The 15,978-nt window shown below is 33.1% G+C and overlaps 2 protein-coding genes across 2 annotated transcripts in view; one reads left to right on the top strand and one right to left on the bottom strand.

Annotated features, from left to right (window-relative positions):
* The first annotated feature begins 847 nt into the window (after positions 1–847).
* Positions 848–4,705, top strand: LOC132751279 (kielin/chordin-like protein). Its single transcript, XM_060741435.1, has 6 exons — positions 848–971; positions 2,016–2,185; positions 2,652–2,751; positions 3,338–3,469; positions 3,741–3,890; positions 4,248–4,705. The coding sequence occupies exons 1-6, from the start codon at positions 917–919 to the stop codon at positions 4,388–4,390; spliced, it is 750 nt and encodes a 249-aa protein (XP_060597418.1). The 5' UTR covers positions 848–916; the 3' UTR covers positions 4,391–4,705.
* A 101-nt stretch (positions 4,706–4,806) lies between these two features.
* The window catches only part of LOC132751280 (mucin-12-like), a 28,541-nt gene continuing 17,369 nt past the window's right edge, over positions 4,807–15,978 (bottom strand). Inside the window, exons 5-17 of the mRNA XM_060741436.1 lie at positions 15,803–15,881; positions 15,104–15,307; positions 14,601–14,647; positions 14,068–14,235; positions 13,238–13,384; positions 12,380–12,629; positions 11,333–11,382; positions 9,214–9,289; positions 8,432–8,569; positions 7,404–7,456; positions 6,421–6,603; positions 5,662–5,778; positions 4,807–4,979 (exon numbers count right to left, since the gene is read on the bottom strand). Coding sequence (XP_060597419.1) covers positions 4,942–4,979; positions 5,662–5,778; positions 6,421–6,603; positions 7,404–7,456; positions 8,432–8,569; positions 9,214–9,289; positions 11,333–11,382; positions 12,380–12,629; positions 13,238–13,384; positions 14,068–14,235; positions 14,601–14,647; positions 15,104–15,307; positions 15,803–15,881 — 1,550 coding nt within the window. The 3' untranslated portion in view covers positions 4,807–4,941. The remainder of the gene's footprint in view (positions 4,980–5,661; positions 5,779–6,420; positions 6,604–7,403; positions 7,457–8,431; positions 8,570–9,213; positions 9,290–11,332; positions 11,383–12,379; positions 12,630–13,237; positions 13,385–14,067; positions 14,236–14,600; positions 14,648–15,103; positions 15,308–15,802; positions 15,882–15,978) is intronic.

A 15,978-nucleotide genomic window follows, 5' to 3' on the forward strand; every position in this document is an offset into this window, starting at 1 on the left:
TGTTATGTATGGATGAGACTCAAATAAAGAATAAAAAATATATATATTGTGTGTATGTTTGTTGTAAAATTGGCTTCCCCAATTATACAAGCCAGCAATTCATCTCTTAAAGATTTCGTTTGTTCTTTTCCTCTTATGTCACACCCTTCAGCCCATTGTTGTGGACCTTGCCTAATTAAGTTTTTATCGCTTTAGCACATGCCTCTTTTCCTTGGTTCCCTAACCATTATTCGCAGCATACTGTAAAGGAGGCACATCACCCTTGGGATTCGAACCTTCGAATTAGTACTCAACCTCTTTACCACTCTTCCTTCATGATGCTGTTGATGTAAATTTGCAAAAAAAATGTAATGGAATGATTTGAAAGATTTCCATGTCGAAACAAAACTCTTCAAAGATGTGTACAGTTCAAGTTAAAGTCTTAATTCCTCATTATTCTGCGTCAAAAAAGACGTGCTAAGAATTTAGTTCATCACTTGTACCTAAATAGTAAATAACACAGCTCTCTAGTGATATGCAACCCACATGTTGTGAAAAGAAAAGAAAAAATACTAATCGTTAACACTGACAAAGTACATTAAGTGGCATTGTCATCAAAAGTGTTGTTAATTTTTCACCCAGCAGTTTCCCTCGTTCCAAACAACATGGCGGACGACGGACCCTCACTTCTCAGACATTAGTGTGATATATAAATATAAGAAATTTCTTCCGACTATTATCCTTGCCCAAATCAAATGATTAAATGTGTAGTAATAATGTTAGATTTAAAGTATAAGCACTTTGTTTACTTTAAAATACCTCTTATCTTATGCTAGCGTTCATGGTCAATAGTTCAGATTTACTTTTAATAGACCGACTAACATCTGTCATATTTCACCAAACGACACTCTGATACGTCGGTATCATACGTGCAACAATGACATTATTAGTGCTGTTTTGTATCGTATTTGTGACAGCTAACAAAGTGCACGGTAAGTATAGCATGACGTAATTTTGTCGCACTACTTTTATGTAGTAAATTAATGCTATTAATACGCTTCCATAAGTGGCAGCAGATCGTTTTGTATTATCATAAAAAATTATCTCAGTCTAAGAAGGTCGTGATCATTTTTCATTGTAAAAGACATTGCGGGCAGTAATGGAAACTGTGGAAAGTGGTGAATTAGTAATCCAGGGAATCCTGGTTCGATCCTTGTGCGAGGCGAAATTTCAATTTGATTTTGTACATTGACTCATATTCATTGAGCCGCGTCCTGACAAAACCAATGTTATGTGTTTGCGACCAGCATGGATCCAAACCAGCCTGCGCATTTGCGCCGTCTGATCAGGATCCATGCTGTTCGCTATCAGTTTCTCTACTTGTAATAGGGTTGGTAAGCGAACAGCATGGATCCTGATCAGACTGCTGGATCCATGCTGGTCGCAAACTCATTATGTTTGTTTTGTCATGGCACGGCTCATTTGATTCCGAATTCATATGTAATAACGTAATCGTTCCTTGCGCAGAAACTGGGGAAACTGACGATAAAACCAGAAAAACAACCAAACAACCGACAAACACAAGTTATTTTAAAGTAGTCATGTGTCTTTTTAAGGGACTTAAGTTATGTATATACGGGAAATCTAAGTTAATTTTTCTATTTGCTATTTAGTTATATGAAAATGAAAGTGTCCGGGTCATTTTCAGTATGTATGTAACTTGAACTTTTTATTAAAGGCAGATAAACTTAAAATAACTTTTTTTTATTTTTATGATAAAATAAAGATAGGAGAGTGTTTAAAAAGATTTAAGAAAACATTATAAAACTTCCCATCAGAGAAACGACAATTTTGCGCATGCGCCATCCTGGTAATGGGAAATTTTCAAAAGTAGATAAGGTTTTCATTTTTTTCGGTGTGGATGTGAATATTACAAGATACGATAAAGTAACCTGACAACAATCAGCTTTATTTAAATTTACAACCTTACTGTAAAATGTTGTTCCATATTTGTTAATATTTTGTAAACAATTTAGTCGGGACAAGATTCATTAGCAGCACCTCAAACAACAACAATAACAACAACAACAACAACAACAATGTGAACGTCAACGTTAACTATAACACCGTTGTGACATCATCTGTAACAATTATAAGTAACCACGTGACTTGTCATGTAAATGGCCTTGTTTATGGACTCGCCGAGGTGAGTTTTCTAATGTACAGTCTAAAGTTTACTCCAGAATTACGTGAACTTTTAATTTGTTGTTACTTAAAGATAACAGCATGAACATATAATGATATTTCATTCATAATAAATAAATTCTAGCCCAAAAAAGAAAAGATCCGAGAAGAAAAATAGTGTAGTTTTGTTGTTTCTGTCATGAATTTCTGTTAAATGTCGAATGATTGAATGAAAAATAGTCCGGACACCTTTCGTACTTCTTGTTTGGGTTAATATTTCCTCTTATTGCGTTTCAATGTTTTGACAGTTTTTCCGAGTATCTTGCCTCCATAAACTACAGTGCAACCACTGCAGAACGATAACCTCTATACCACAACCGTTTCTTCCATAAGTAAGACTTACCGTAACAACCACAATGTTTGTCCGCCTAGTTGTCTCACTCTGCACTGGTGGTACTGTATTATTAGCAGTTCTATCGTTTCAACAGGGCACCGTAAGTGCAGACGGCTGTACCAAATGTTCCTGCACACAGACAGGAATGGTTTGCAGTTCTTTAAACTGCCAAGGCCATCAACCAGTTAAAACAGGTAATTTGACCATAAAACCAGCATGACAGCCATTATTTCTTACGTTGTATGATATATAAAGAGAAAGTGTATGCAAAATTGGCTTTCTTGGAGGTTCATTGCTACGATATTTGCTATGGCTATACGTTTTTAATGGCTTTTAATGGGGTTTACTGCCGAACGTATTGCTATGACAATGAGTCTCTGTTTCTCAATTAGCACAGTTTTTTTGAGACACCTAAGTCAACAAGTGATAGAGATAAACCGTATATACTGTATGTGAATCGTTCTGATTTTCAAAAAGTTCTTATGCCTCCTAGTCAGTACTACGGTAATATTCAGTAAATAAATTTCATCAGTAACGTTTGTGTGTTTTAATGTATAGAAAATGCGTTTGTAACCCAATATCCAAATCAAACGTTAAATTATACGCCATTTTTCTTTCTTCCATCGAAACGTTTTGCATAATTTTTTTTTTCACAAACTTCCATACAACAGATGGATTGCATGTTTAAATAATGCAATAATGTACACAGAGGTCCTGCTCATTCAGCAAGTTTAAAATGTAACCATGCGTCGTATCTTAACATATTCACTTTTCTTTTAGATTTCCATAAATGTAAATATTCTGGGGTAACCCATAATTTCGGAGATATATTCACTCATGCAGACGGATGTAACAAATGTGTTTGTGGACTAAGTTCGATACAGTGTACGGACGCAGTCGCATGTAAACCTAGTGAGTTCTCGTTTATATTAACTATCTATTGTCATTAGAAAGCTTATGCTGGTGGCAAAGACTTGAAAGTTGAAATCACTTTCAATTCCAGCATGTTAAAAATACAAAAGTGCTGAAGGACCAGCCTTCTTCAACGTCGTACATGTGATCGACGCTAATACTAGAAAGTGTGAGTTTACTATTGGAAATGGGAATTTGACTTTTAAGCGTTTTCAAATTTTAGTTTTGTTATTGGACGAAAACTAGTTTAACATGTGTCATCTTCTTCCAGCTACACCTTCATACGACTGCACGTATCAGGGCACGGGTTATATGTCTGGACAAAGTTTCTCTCACACAGACAACTGTAATCTTTGTCAATGTACAATTCTGGGAGTAATATGCACGTCAAAAACGTGCACGACAACAACCACAACAACCAGTGAGTAGAATATGATGATAATATCTTTCTATACAATAGTTTCTGAACTTGGATAGTCAAAGTACATATGCACATAAAACAGAACAAAACATGAATCTTGTGGTCTCATGTTATATAAAATATTTTTCTATAAATATCTGTTAGGAGTTTGAACGGTTTTAACATACTGTCAGGTTCGGCTTCAATGCCCTGAACAGTATATCTTAAGTTATTTTATGTTTGGCTTATATTTATTTACTTTTTTCTATTTTCCTTTAGGTTCTTAACTTTAAAAATTACCACATTAAACTTTCTTGCCGTAGCGTCTTTTTGTCGTACCTTTTTCAAAATATTGTTTTCGCATATTTATTATAACAGCAATGGCGCCGTACACGTGCGAGTGGTTTGGCGCGTTTTATCACGACGGTGACGTCATGCAGGGAGACGGGTGCCATACATGTACATGTCAAGGTGGACAAGCAATCTGCTCTGCTACACTTAACTGTCCGGTATCGCCATGACTTTACTGAACGACCATATTATATTACATAAATAAACGATGAACATGTTATTTATACGTCCTAAATTGTGTGACTTAAAACTAAAAGAATATCTCAAAACGTTTTGTTACCAAAACTGATCGATACATTTACAAACAAAAGAATAAAGTGCTTTTCACTTGAATGATCTCTAATACTGGTTTCTGTTAATTCTTTAACAAAAACTTTTATATTCAAATGTTACTCACACATTGTTTTCTGTCCATTTTAATCTATTTCTACCTTATTTTAGAATGAGAAAAAAACCTTATTATCGAATGAGAAAGAAACCGTATCTCAGTATGCTTTATTTTTCATCAATTCTTATCTTTTTTTCCCATCAATTCTTATAAGTAATATATTATCAAAGATAAACTAATTCAACGACATACGTCTGCATCATGTTTATATATGTCTATTCTCTCACAATAGTATTCAAAAAGTTAGCAAATGAATGTCTAATAAATTGTTCATCAGATAAACACAGGGTATGTCCGGTGACAATAGTTTTTGATACACACATACATCTATAACTAACGTCTCAAGGAAGCAGTTGTTGTCGGCAAGGATACTGAAATATAAAAACAAAATACAATAAATATACGGACATACATACTAGTAGATCTATATCCTTCACATAAATTTTAATAATTAGAATGTTCTTCACATTAATAATTAAGTATTCTTCACATTAATTTGCATAATCATAATTTGTCCTTCGCATAAATTTTCATAATTATATTTTCTTCACATCAAATTACATAATAAAATAATATTCACACTAATTTGCATAATGGTATATTCTTCACATTATTCGGATTTTTACATATGGTCACATCAATTTGCATAATTTAAATATTCTTCACATAAATATACATTATTACAAATTCTTCACATATTTTCATGATGCATATCTCGAAGCATGAAAGTTTTATCAAAAACAACTAGCGCATCCTTTCAAAATAAATTTCTATATCTTAAAGATAATAAAATACAAAATAATGTTAAAGAATGAACTTTTATTATTATCACTGACTGTATATTGTGTATTACTAAAGAAAGTTATGGTCGTGGACTTTTTCATGTAAGGAACCTATCCAGCTAGCTTACGGAACGTCGGTTGTTCTACTCAGGGACCAGCTCGTACCTGAAATAATTCACGGAGGTTGGCCTGAGGTCTTCTGCTACCGCTAAAGCTGGAAAGTCGACATATGACGTATTTGTAAGTAACATCTATACAAGAATGTGTTTACCTGACGTTGTGCCACTGCATGGGTTGCACGAGCATTCTTTTATCTTTGGAATATACGCCATCTTTATCACGCTACCACATATAACTTGAACTACAACTTTTTCATCATAGAACGTTCCTGTATAAAAATTAATTTAACTGCCTTTAAACTTTTACAAAACTTAGTTTATAGCAAATAAAAAAGTTATATGGCGTTTAGGTTTATTAAAGGTTAAACAAGACAATTAATGAGAGTAAAGAACACAATAAAAGTATTATACTTAAAGAGCCAAAAAGAGTACTTCAAGATAATGGCCGTCACAATTTCTGTTTTGAGGAGTACTATGAAATTAACTATTAACATACTTTACTTCAGTTCGGGATTCATGAGCTTGTCTTGTCCTAGACTTTAGTGACATCATAACAAAGCCAAACACCGTTGCTAGAGGTACATCTTCATTTTGAAAGAAATCGGCCAAATACACTGTTATTAAATTTCTTTAAGGAGTCTCTGTAGGTAAGTTATCAAGGTCAATGAATTGCCCGTTGTCGATTTTGGTTTAAATCCCAGCTGTGACATTCAGAGCTTTTAAGAGACCGCTATCCACCTTTGCATTCAGAAAGTGTCTGCTTTGTGGAATGAAAATGGACAGAAAAGAACTGATAAAAGCTAAAATACCTCCATAAAATGTCATTGTACATGGCTTAAGCACTCATCCAAATCCTACTCCCCGGCCCCCACTAAAACAATAACCAACTGAAAGCACATAAAAACTTTTACCTGTACAACAAGGACAGTTGGCTGATTGACCACCTGCAGAATCCGGTGAGAATACAAGAACCGTTTCAAATGTACTGTTTCCACAACTTCCGGTACAATAATCTACATCTACGGCGTTCACAGAATGGCACGCGCCAACTGCGTCATACAAGATTTCTGTCCTTGTGTATTTTCGACAGGTGTCTGTAGGTAAACAACAAAATCACACTAGTGGACATATTTACAAAATATGGAAAACAACCCAGTCAAAATCTATTCAATATTTATGATTAAATATTTTTATATAATTTTATAATGGTAAAATCATGTTGTTTCCATATCATTTTTATGATGGGTTCTTGAAAGAATGTCCCTGTAATTATACATATGAGTAAGCTAGGCAAGTAAACAAAAGAAAACATTCGGAACAATATATTATGCTCCTATCATAAGAAGTGTTTTAACTTTTAAGTGTTTAGCAATGAGTTTATGCATACGCCATTTGGAAATATACAAACATATTTCTTGCATACAGGTCTTTCGGAATAATTCTGTTTTAGAATTCAAGCGGTTATTTTGTAAACTACATACTGCATGGTTTTAACTTTATTTATCCATATTATGTTATATTGTTTCAGCTACCAGTGAAAAGAAATGAATTCATAAATTTAATAATATCGTATATCAATGAATAAATAGCATTTGCTTTCAAATGAAATTTTAAAAAAGGAATACATTACAAAGTAACCAAGAATATACAATAATTCAACTTTAAAAACGAAGACAATGAAACACACATCTTCATGTTAGAGATATGTTTATATTTATAAAAAAGAAAAAAAAAGATTTTTTATTATTGACATTAATTTAAAAGTAACCAATTGTACAATCTGATTCAATGCCATTATTCATTAATGATAATCAATTAATAAAACAAATGCCTATATAAGATAGATGATCAATCCATTGCGGTATTTACATTAAAACAATAAATAATAACATACCATTAGAAGGAGGGTTTCTTTCACAATAGTTATTTTCATCAACCGTACAATAGCTGCAATATAGAAAAAGATCATTGGCTGAAATTTATTAGCTGGGAGTCAGCCGCCCTATAGATTTCAACAAGATAGAGTGTGTACCTGACAGAGACACCTTATTGATCAACAATGTATAATCCCGTAAAATTTAAGATCCTGTATGTTAGAATTGAGGTTGTATACCACATTTAAGTGAAATTTTATATATGTGTATAATAATGCTTGTAAAACAAATTTCAAACATCGAAGAATATGTAAAATATGTACTGCAAATATTTGTGCACATTATATGTATTCATTAAAATATATGCATTTATTTCTTATTGAAAAATTTGTCTTAGACTTTATAGAAAAAAAAAATCTAATTACCTCCATTTTTACATGAAATGTTAATTTCGGTAATATCTTTATAAATAAAGCTCTTTGGGACTTACAATATTGATAAATCTTAATTTGAGCATCATATTTATGATATAAAACCATAAAAAATTGTGTTACAGGATATTTAACAATACCACTACAACTACATGAATATCATTTTCAAACATGTTTTAAGGTAACGTAAGGTACCTATATGATTGCAATGTTAAAGTCCTAATTCTGCAAGGTTTGCTATTTGTAGTAACACGACAAAAATACAACGCAGTACAAATTAGTCGTAGATTTCTCCTAAAAACCTAACCTTTTATAAGGTAGAATAACTCATCCTTTTCACTTTAATACCATTGATATATGATCAAATATAATCATATTTTATTTTTGTGTGCAATCACGACCAGTGTATGTGATAATTATTTTGTGTATCTAGTGCACGTCTCAAACATGTATGTTCTTTTCTGATATAATTATAGCATTTATTTTATATAGCGCTAAAATATATAATATTATTATAAAACGAATAAATCTTGCTTCGTATTTGTTACAATGTACCACATTCAAGATAGTATAACCTAACGAAATAAAATAAAGAATTATAAATCCAAAAGGCTTACCAGGTATGTGTTGAATTTTTCGATGTAATGTTACCAAAATAATATTCGTTGCCATTGACAACACAATCTGGGGGACAATCAACCTCGCATGCCTCGGTTTCTACATCTGGTCCACAGTCAGTTCCACTTGTTAACTCCCTTGAGAGGAAAAAATTCATTGGTTGCATTTCACTCGTCTTGTGCATTGCCTCGTTAAAATTATTTTTTCATTTAAATTATAATTCTCTCAATATATTCATATATTACTATATTATCATTGGTGTCTATATGATCATATGACAAAGTTCTTTCACATCAATAGGGTCAGTTGTAACTGTACTGGCTTTTTATTTAAGTTTATGTTTTAGGTCGTTGTCTGTCTTAATAATAAACGCTTAAAGAGTCTATGAATGGCATCGGTAATGATAAGCTCTATTTACATAGATTCAAACAAGTCTACATATTCTAGCAGTTGGACTGCATGTCTCTTAAGCAACTTGACATCAATCCCATTCAAATTATAAATGAACTTTTCCCGTATTATTCCCACTAATAATTGAAGCAATTGAAACCACGTTCTTTTTTGTCTTATTTCTTTTACTCATGCAATTACTAAATATATATGATAACAATCAATTTCTTAAAACCCGGTTTTAACAAATACCCTTTAAATAGGTAAAATAACCCGTTTTGGAGCTATTTGGGAAACATTATGCACAGTGCTTTACTCAGAGACAGATACGTTTATTGTAGAAAGAGTAAGCTACGGTCATTATAATTATAGATAAAACATATATATATACCGGTATCTTTGTATTGAACCAGACCCACATGTTACATTACATGCACCCCATGACGTCCACGGGCTCCACTCACAACCTTCAAACAAACATTTATAAATTTAAATCTCTCAAGTAAGGTAATAATATTAAGGTTTTAAGAGTTAGGTCCCTTATGAATGTAATATGAATATTTCACCTCGCATACAACAAACATTGAGTATTCTCAAGGAAACATTTTTTAGGACATTTGCATAAAATGTGCATTCAATCGAATGTCGTCGATTTACTTTGATATAACGTAGTAAGAAATTGTCCAAAATTAAAGAAAATTTTTTGCTATTTTTTTGCACGTGAATAATGTTATGCAAGCTTGATTTAAAAACAAAATATAGCAATAAAGATCTAACCAGTACTGGTGAAGAACCATGGATATGATCCGCGTATGGTTTTAACCCACACCCCCTGTGTTCAATGGCAGAAAATTTAACCACTATGCCATTTCTCCACTTTTAAGATGCAAAATATTTCGTTACCTAAAGCAATATACAATCAAAGCACAGAAGGCGCTGAATTTGTTTGGGTCTCAGAATGTAAGAAAGGTACAGGTTATGAGATTATATGTATAGTGCCACCAATGCTTTCCAGCGTTTTAATTGTAGTAAACTGGCTATAAGACTAATTGCAACACTGATATTTAATCCCATGTTTATTTGACTTAAACAATTTGAAAAAAAAAAAAATGAGTTGCCTTTACTGGGATTTGAAATCCAGACCTCTCGCTTCCATAGCGAGCGCGAAAACCCCTCAGCCACGGTGAGGTATATGAGAACGGCCTGAAGAAAACCATATTATTCCAAAATTGGGCTTGAAACGACTTTTACTGTTGTTTAACACAGATGTAAATAATCCTGGAGCTTACTATAAGCATGTATATTTATAAAGAATCAAAGGGCTGCAAGTTCTGTGGTATTTTCAGATCTTTGCAATCTAAATCGTACTGTATATCTGTATGTATTTTCCTGTATAAGTTTATTTTTATGTACTATAATTCATCTTGCAAGGCACCAGTTTGATACATACGGAATTTTGCATAACTAGAGTTGCATCAAAAATCATTTATGTTCATTTTTTACGACAGCCACACTTTATCCTTGCATATCATGGCTACTTCCTTAACAAAGACACTTAAAAAAGAATTAAAAAAAAAAGTTTCCTCGACTGGGATTTGAACTCCAGACCTCTCACTCACTAAGCGAGCGCGTTACCCCTGCACCACGGCGAAGTTATACAAACAGTGTCTGAATAACATCAAGTCATTCTAAATTTAGAACTTCCATTGCATTTCGGGTTTGTAATCCTTATTAATTTCAAGGTATTTTGTTCAGGATAAACCTGTTGTTTAAAACTGAAGTAAATAATTTAGCGAAAATCTTCTCGCCCAAACAGTCCGACATGTAGAATCTATATATTCCACTACTCGGTTTGTGTAGTATTCGGTAATCGGCATCGCTAAAAATAGTATTTTCATTGAAAAAACATATTCATCCGCGTAATTTGTGATTGTGCATTTATTGACAATTCTATAAGCCAACGCTATTTCTAAACTTTGAATGCGTTGTAATTTGTTGGATACTTGTAACAAAATAAAAATATTTCTTTCTTTTTAAATCGCTAGTTTTAAGCTGTTTTGAGAACTACTTGTTGTTAGGTTTGTCGGGAAACTTCTGTGTCAGAGATTGATGTCCGCTTTGTATTTACTTATTTTCGATCAGAAAATACAATAAAACAATATAAGAAATCTTCGACCATTCGGGAATTATTTTGCTTGAAAATTAATGCGCCTGTCTTTGACCATCTTTACGCAGTGATCTCCCCTGAATTTTTCGACGTTAGTGTACATATAAAGGGAAGTAACAGATTCAAAAAAGTGGACTTCTTTCGGCATTTGCAATTAACAGCATTAGACTCTGAAATTTCGCTACCATTATTTGTTTGGTCTGACGACCCAAACAAATAAAAATGTAGCCTTTTACATTTAATTTAATGCATACACTAACAAGATTTAGTATCTATGTATATAATTGTCGGTGAAACTAAACATATCCCCTAGCTTTTAAATTGGAAAAAGAAAAAAACTTACATTGTGTATCAGTTATGCAATCCAATTGTTTGCTTATCTCATTGCAGTAACTGTAAATAAAACAGTGTTTATTAAAATTGTTTTAAGGGGACTCCACTGACGCCTAAAAGACTAAAAACATAAAATTTGAATTTCTTATGTAGATCAGCTCAGACTATAAAAACAGAGAGATCTGCAACAGATAGTAAAGAAATATACTCAGAATAATAAAGAAATATACTCAGAGTAATATAGAAATATACTTAGAAATAAATTGAGAATTGTATTATTGCTATTCTTAGCCGATGCAAGTGAAAAGCGTTACAACGATTTTCAGTTTTTGGTCATTTTTAACAATTAGAATATGTAAAAAGGATTGAGCGAAAGTTCTGAAATTTTTGCACACAAGTTATTGGTCTAGAGCTTCATCTTATGGAACATTTGTCTCGAAAACAAATCTACTGTCATGTCAGAAAAGTGCCTAAATTTAGAATGTATGAGAATGAAATTAATGAATATATCATTACTGATAAAGTAATTTAATAGTATTTGATTAATTTAGATTTATTGTATAAGACAGACATTGACTTCAAAGTTGGCTAGACTGACGGTCGTTTCGTTTACTCCGATCGCTTGACAGAACAACCAAGGATCATAAATGGGAATGATTCATGGAAGATGAAAGCCAGTGTCATGGAACATAGTTACTGACATGTAATCATGTGTGGGGTTTCAAGTGAATCTCAAAGATGGTTGAATTTGCATGCAAAACCTTTATCTGAAAGTGTTTGAGTTCCTAAAGGAATATACATGTTGTTCAGTCAAAATTCATATTAGGGATAACCGATTTTCGACAATGACCCTTAGACGTGATTGGAGTTTCCAGTAGATACTTATGGAGGTGAAGGAAATATGCCTAAAAACTCTAATCAAGGTATATTCTGCCTCTCCGTAGACTACTGTACAAGAAATGTTTATCTGTCAACGACCCTGGTCGTGCTGTCAAAAATGATGTTAATTAAAATACAAATGTATGTACGGTATGCATTAAAGTATACATTGGCTTACCATGTAGTACACCCATTAGCTATAGAATGACCAGGCAGCACAACCTGTCCGGTGTCGGCCGAGTAGCACGGGCAACTCGTCTCCGGCACACAGTTCCCGCTTGTTACATCTATGACGTAGCCGGGCATACATACACAACCTTCTTCACAAGGTTGATCCGAGTCTGTGACAAACTGAGATAGGCCTGGACATGTTTGATTTACATGGGAAGCACAGTTGGAAAATACTTTGTTAGCTGTACAATTCGGCTCTGTTTTAAGAAAAACATGATGATAGTTTTTCAATTAATAATCGAAGTAAAATTAACATTAAATATAACACATTTCCTTAGCTTGCATTCCAGCGTTCATCATGCTGTATTCATTCGCAATGTATTTAAAAAATACTGCCTATCTGGAATCATTTTTTGGCTTTACAAAAAAGCAGCACGCCTCCAGATTCACGCTAATTTTCATGCAAATTTTGAAAAAATTTTATTTGAATGTATAATATTGTGAAGTAACCAAAAGGAAGCAATTTATACATTATTAATGTCACTTACAAATCGAGTTAATTACCGAAAAGTGGTCAAAATATGCATAAATTGCCTTTACTGCGTTAGTAACTCAGTAGAAATATAGCTGTGAATACTGAAAAATCAGTCATTAATCACACATAATAAAATATCATTTAAAATATTACTAAAATCTTGAAACTTTTTACTTTTCCTTACATCTTAGTACATTTTTCTCAAGTTTGATTTTATTGAAATATATTGACTCATCTGGAGGCATGTAGCTTTATCAGAAGATACACTACGGAAAATATATCCGCTGGCTAAAATAGTGCGCTCTTCTAAGATACCACCTGGATACTTACCGACTTCTTCACAGAAGGTACAGGGCTCTATTTCGAAACTGTCTCCTTCGCACTCTGTACCCGAGCACGTGCGGTTTCTCTGTCTGTTGCCAAATACACAAGATTCAGAAGTAGAACAACTAGACCACGGTGTCCACGTGCTCCAACCTAAAAATAACACCATTTTGATATTTAGAATTTTGAATACATTATATATACCAATCATTTACGTATATATCCATTTGCTACTACTAACGTGTACCACGTGACATGGCAGTGAGTCGAATACATCTTCTGTATAGAACGCCGAAGGATCCAATAGATCTTGAATTTGATGGGTTGAGTGCGCATGATGTTTGATATAAACTGACCAAACAAACTTAAAAGGCATTGAAGATGTCGTTGAGTAAGTATTATATAGTGAAAAATATTAAGTATTTTTCAAGTAATTTGATTACAGAATAAGTAAATTATAGAAATCTTCTGCACTTGAACAGGTTGCTGATGAAGTACAGTTACTTAAACTTACTTCAGCTTTGCACCGGCCCAAATACATTTCAATAGAGTTGAATGTCAAACAACAATCACTTGTTTATTAAGCATATATTTTTGAATTACATTGTATGTGGACAGATAACAAAAACATGATTATTTTACATGAACAAACTTGCATCATATTCGAATGAACACATTTTCAGGCAGTGCAGTATTTCAGTTTACACTATTTTCATATTCATGTAAAGCCGATGTTTGTAAGAGTCGATGTCGGCTTGTAGTCACTACTACGAAAAAGTACAATCAACATCAATACGCCATATTAGTTTTGTTCCAATGCAAATAGTTTTACTTACTACTGCATGCGTCAGTGTTGCAATCTTCGATACTATCCGTGTTTTCATTACACGTGGTATACATGTCCACATTGATGACTGGCTGTAGCTGCCTCGATCTGATCCTCTGACCAACATCACACGATCTAGTGCAGTAGGACCATTCTGTCCATTCTGTGTAAACACAGTCTGTAAATTGTGACAGAAACCATTTTTGTAGTTAATAAATGTCAAAATACAGGAAATGTGCACTATGCCTCTACAATGACAAGGAAGATGAATATCATTGTGTATGTATGTAGTTTATAAAGCTAACTCTTACTTGACTTTTCAAATTCATTGTGAATAATAATATACCACCGGCATGATGAAGTATAAGCTACTCATTCTTTCTAGCTGGAATGTTGAAATAATTTAACAAGTTGTTGGCAGAATAATAAATTACTAATATTATCAAAGTCAGATATCTTGAATATTTATCTTGAATTTAAAAGTAACTTAAACTCTTGCATATAGTTGATTTTGTAAAATGCATGAATCTTCAGGTCACTTACATTCACATTCCTTTTGTACGCATGTGAAGTTTGTTCCAATGCATTCGCTGAAATGGTAAAACAGATTCGAAGCAAAATCGTACAATGATCTTTTTCGTATATTAAAACATTTCATTACTAACGACATATAAAGTAAAAGCTTTTCCAACGGCCACTTTCAATTTTGGAGTTTACTTCGCCGAATTTGTTTGTTACGTTATCCTCAATCGCAACTTCTCGGCCCTTTAATACTTGGAGAATAACGCATTCGGAACACCTCGCCTATTATTGATATTCATCTCAGGAGTCATTACGAATTGAAAAATAAATAGTCCAACCGCGAAATCTACCAATAAATATGAACTATTTAGGTAAAATCATTATAAAAATTGAAAAATATTTTTTACAACATGAATAAACTCAACAATTTAAAAATACACGCTGACATATAATAATACTGATCAATTCTGTTATAGTGTTATAAGACAATACTATTTTATATACATGTAATTATATTACCATACCATGTATAACAATCTCTTTGAAGAATCTCTCCCTCGTTGATACTATCGCCTACATTGTAATAAGCGCGCGAACCATCAATTTCCCGCCACCAACCTTCATGAGCTACATCAATGGTACAATTACACGGCGATTGAACACAATCATTGCTTTCTTCACCAGCACCAACACAGTCATTGATGTCTGAGCTAGTACTGTTACATTCCCTGTAGTAAACAGTGGTAAATCCTTATTTCAAAACATGGAAAACCAATGTACGTCTTTCATAAATGTCACTGGGTGGCAAATAGATAATGAAAAATTAGTAAATAACCATTACTGCTGCAGATATGGTCGTGATTGTGCATTCCACGGGTTTCAAAGCATTCCAGGCGTTTCAACAACGTTCTTACCTATTTGTGTAATATCTTAAGTACTTGCTGATTTATGAATCCTGGTTATAATTGAAGTCACAACAAAACTATAAAGGTTAAAAGGCAACTTTCCAGCCATACTAGCAGAGAGACAAGTCAAGTTTTGACGTCTAAGTAGAACTACCGAATTTCTATAAGCTAGCTTGAATGCGTCGTCACACAAAGAAGGAAGGATAACTCAAGCCACTGGCTGGATTCGAATTCACACAAGTTATTAGAAGAAATTCAATAAGGATTCTAAATAAACCGGATACAAAAGGTTTGATAATAAAGATATAACGATTTAACCTGTATCTTGTTTGAGTTCCAGTTCCACAGGTCACGCTGCATTGCGACCAATCACTCCATGACAACCACACAGATATTCCTTTATAATTTAATATAATCATATTTATTTTAAATCTATTTAAATGATGCCTTGTAAAAGTATTATAAAAAATGTAATCAGGATACATAGATGAAGG

Source organism: Ruditapes philippinarum, unplaced genomic scaffold, assembly GCF_026571515.1.
Source record: "Ruditapes philippinarum isolate M1 unplaced genomic scaffold, ASM2657151v2 ctg4293_1_1_1_1, whole genome shotgun sequence".
NCBI classification, from domain to species: domain Eukaryota; kingdom Metazoa; phylum Mollusca; class Bivalvia; order Venerida; family Veneridae; genus Ruditapes; species Ruditapes philippinarum.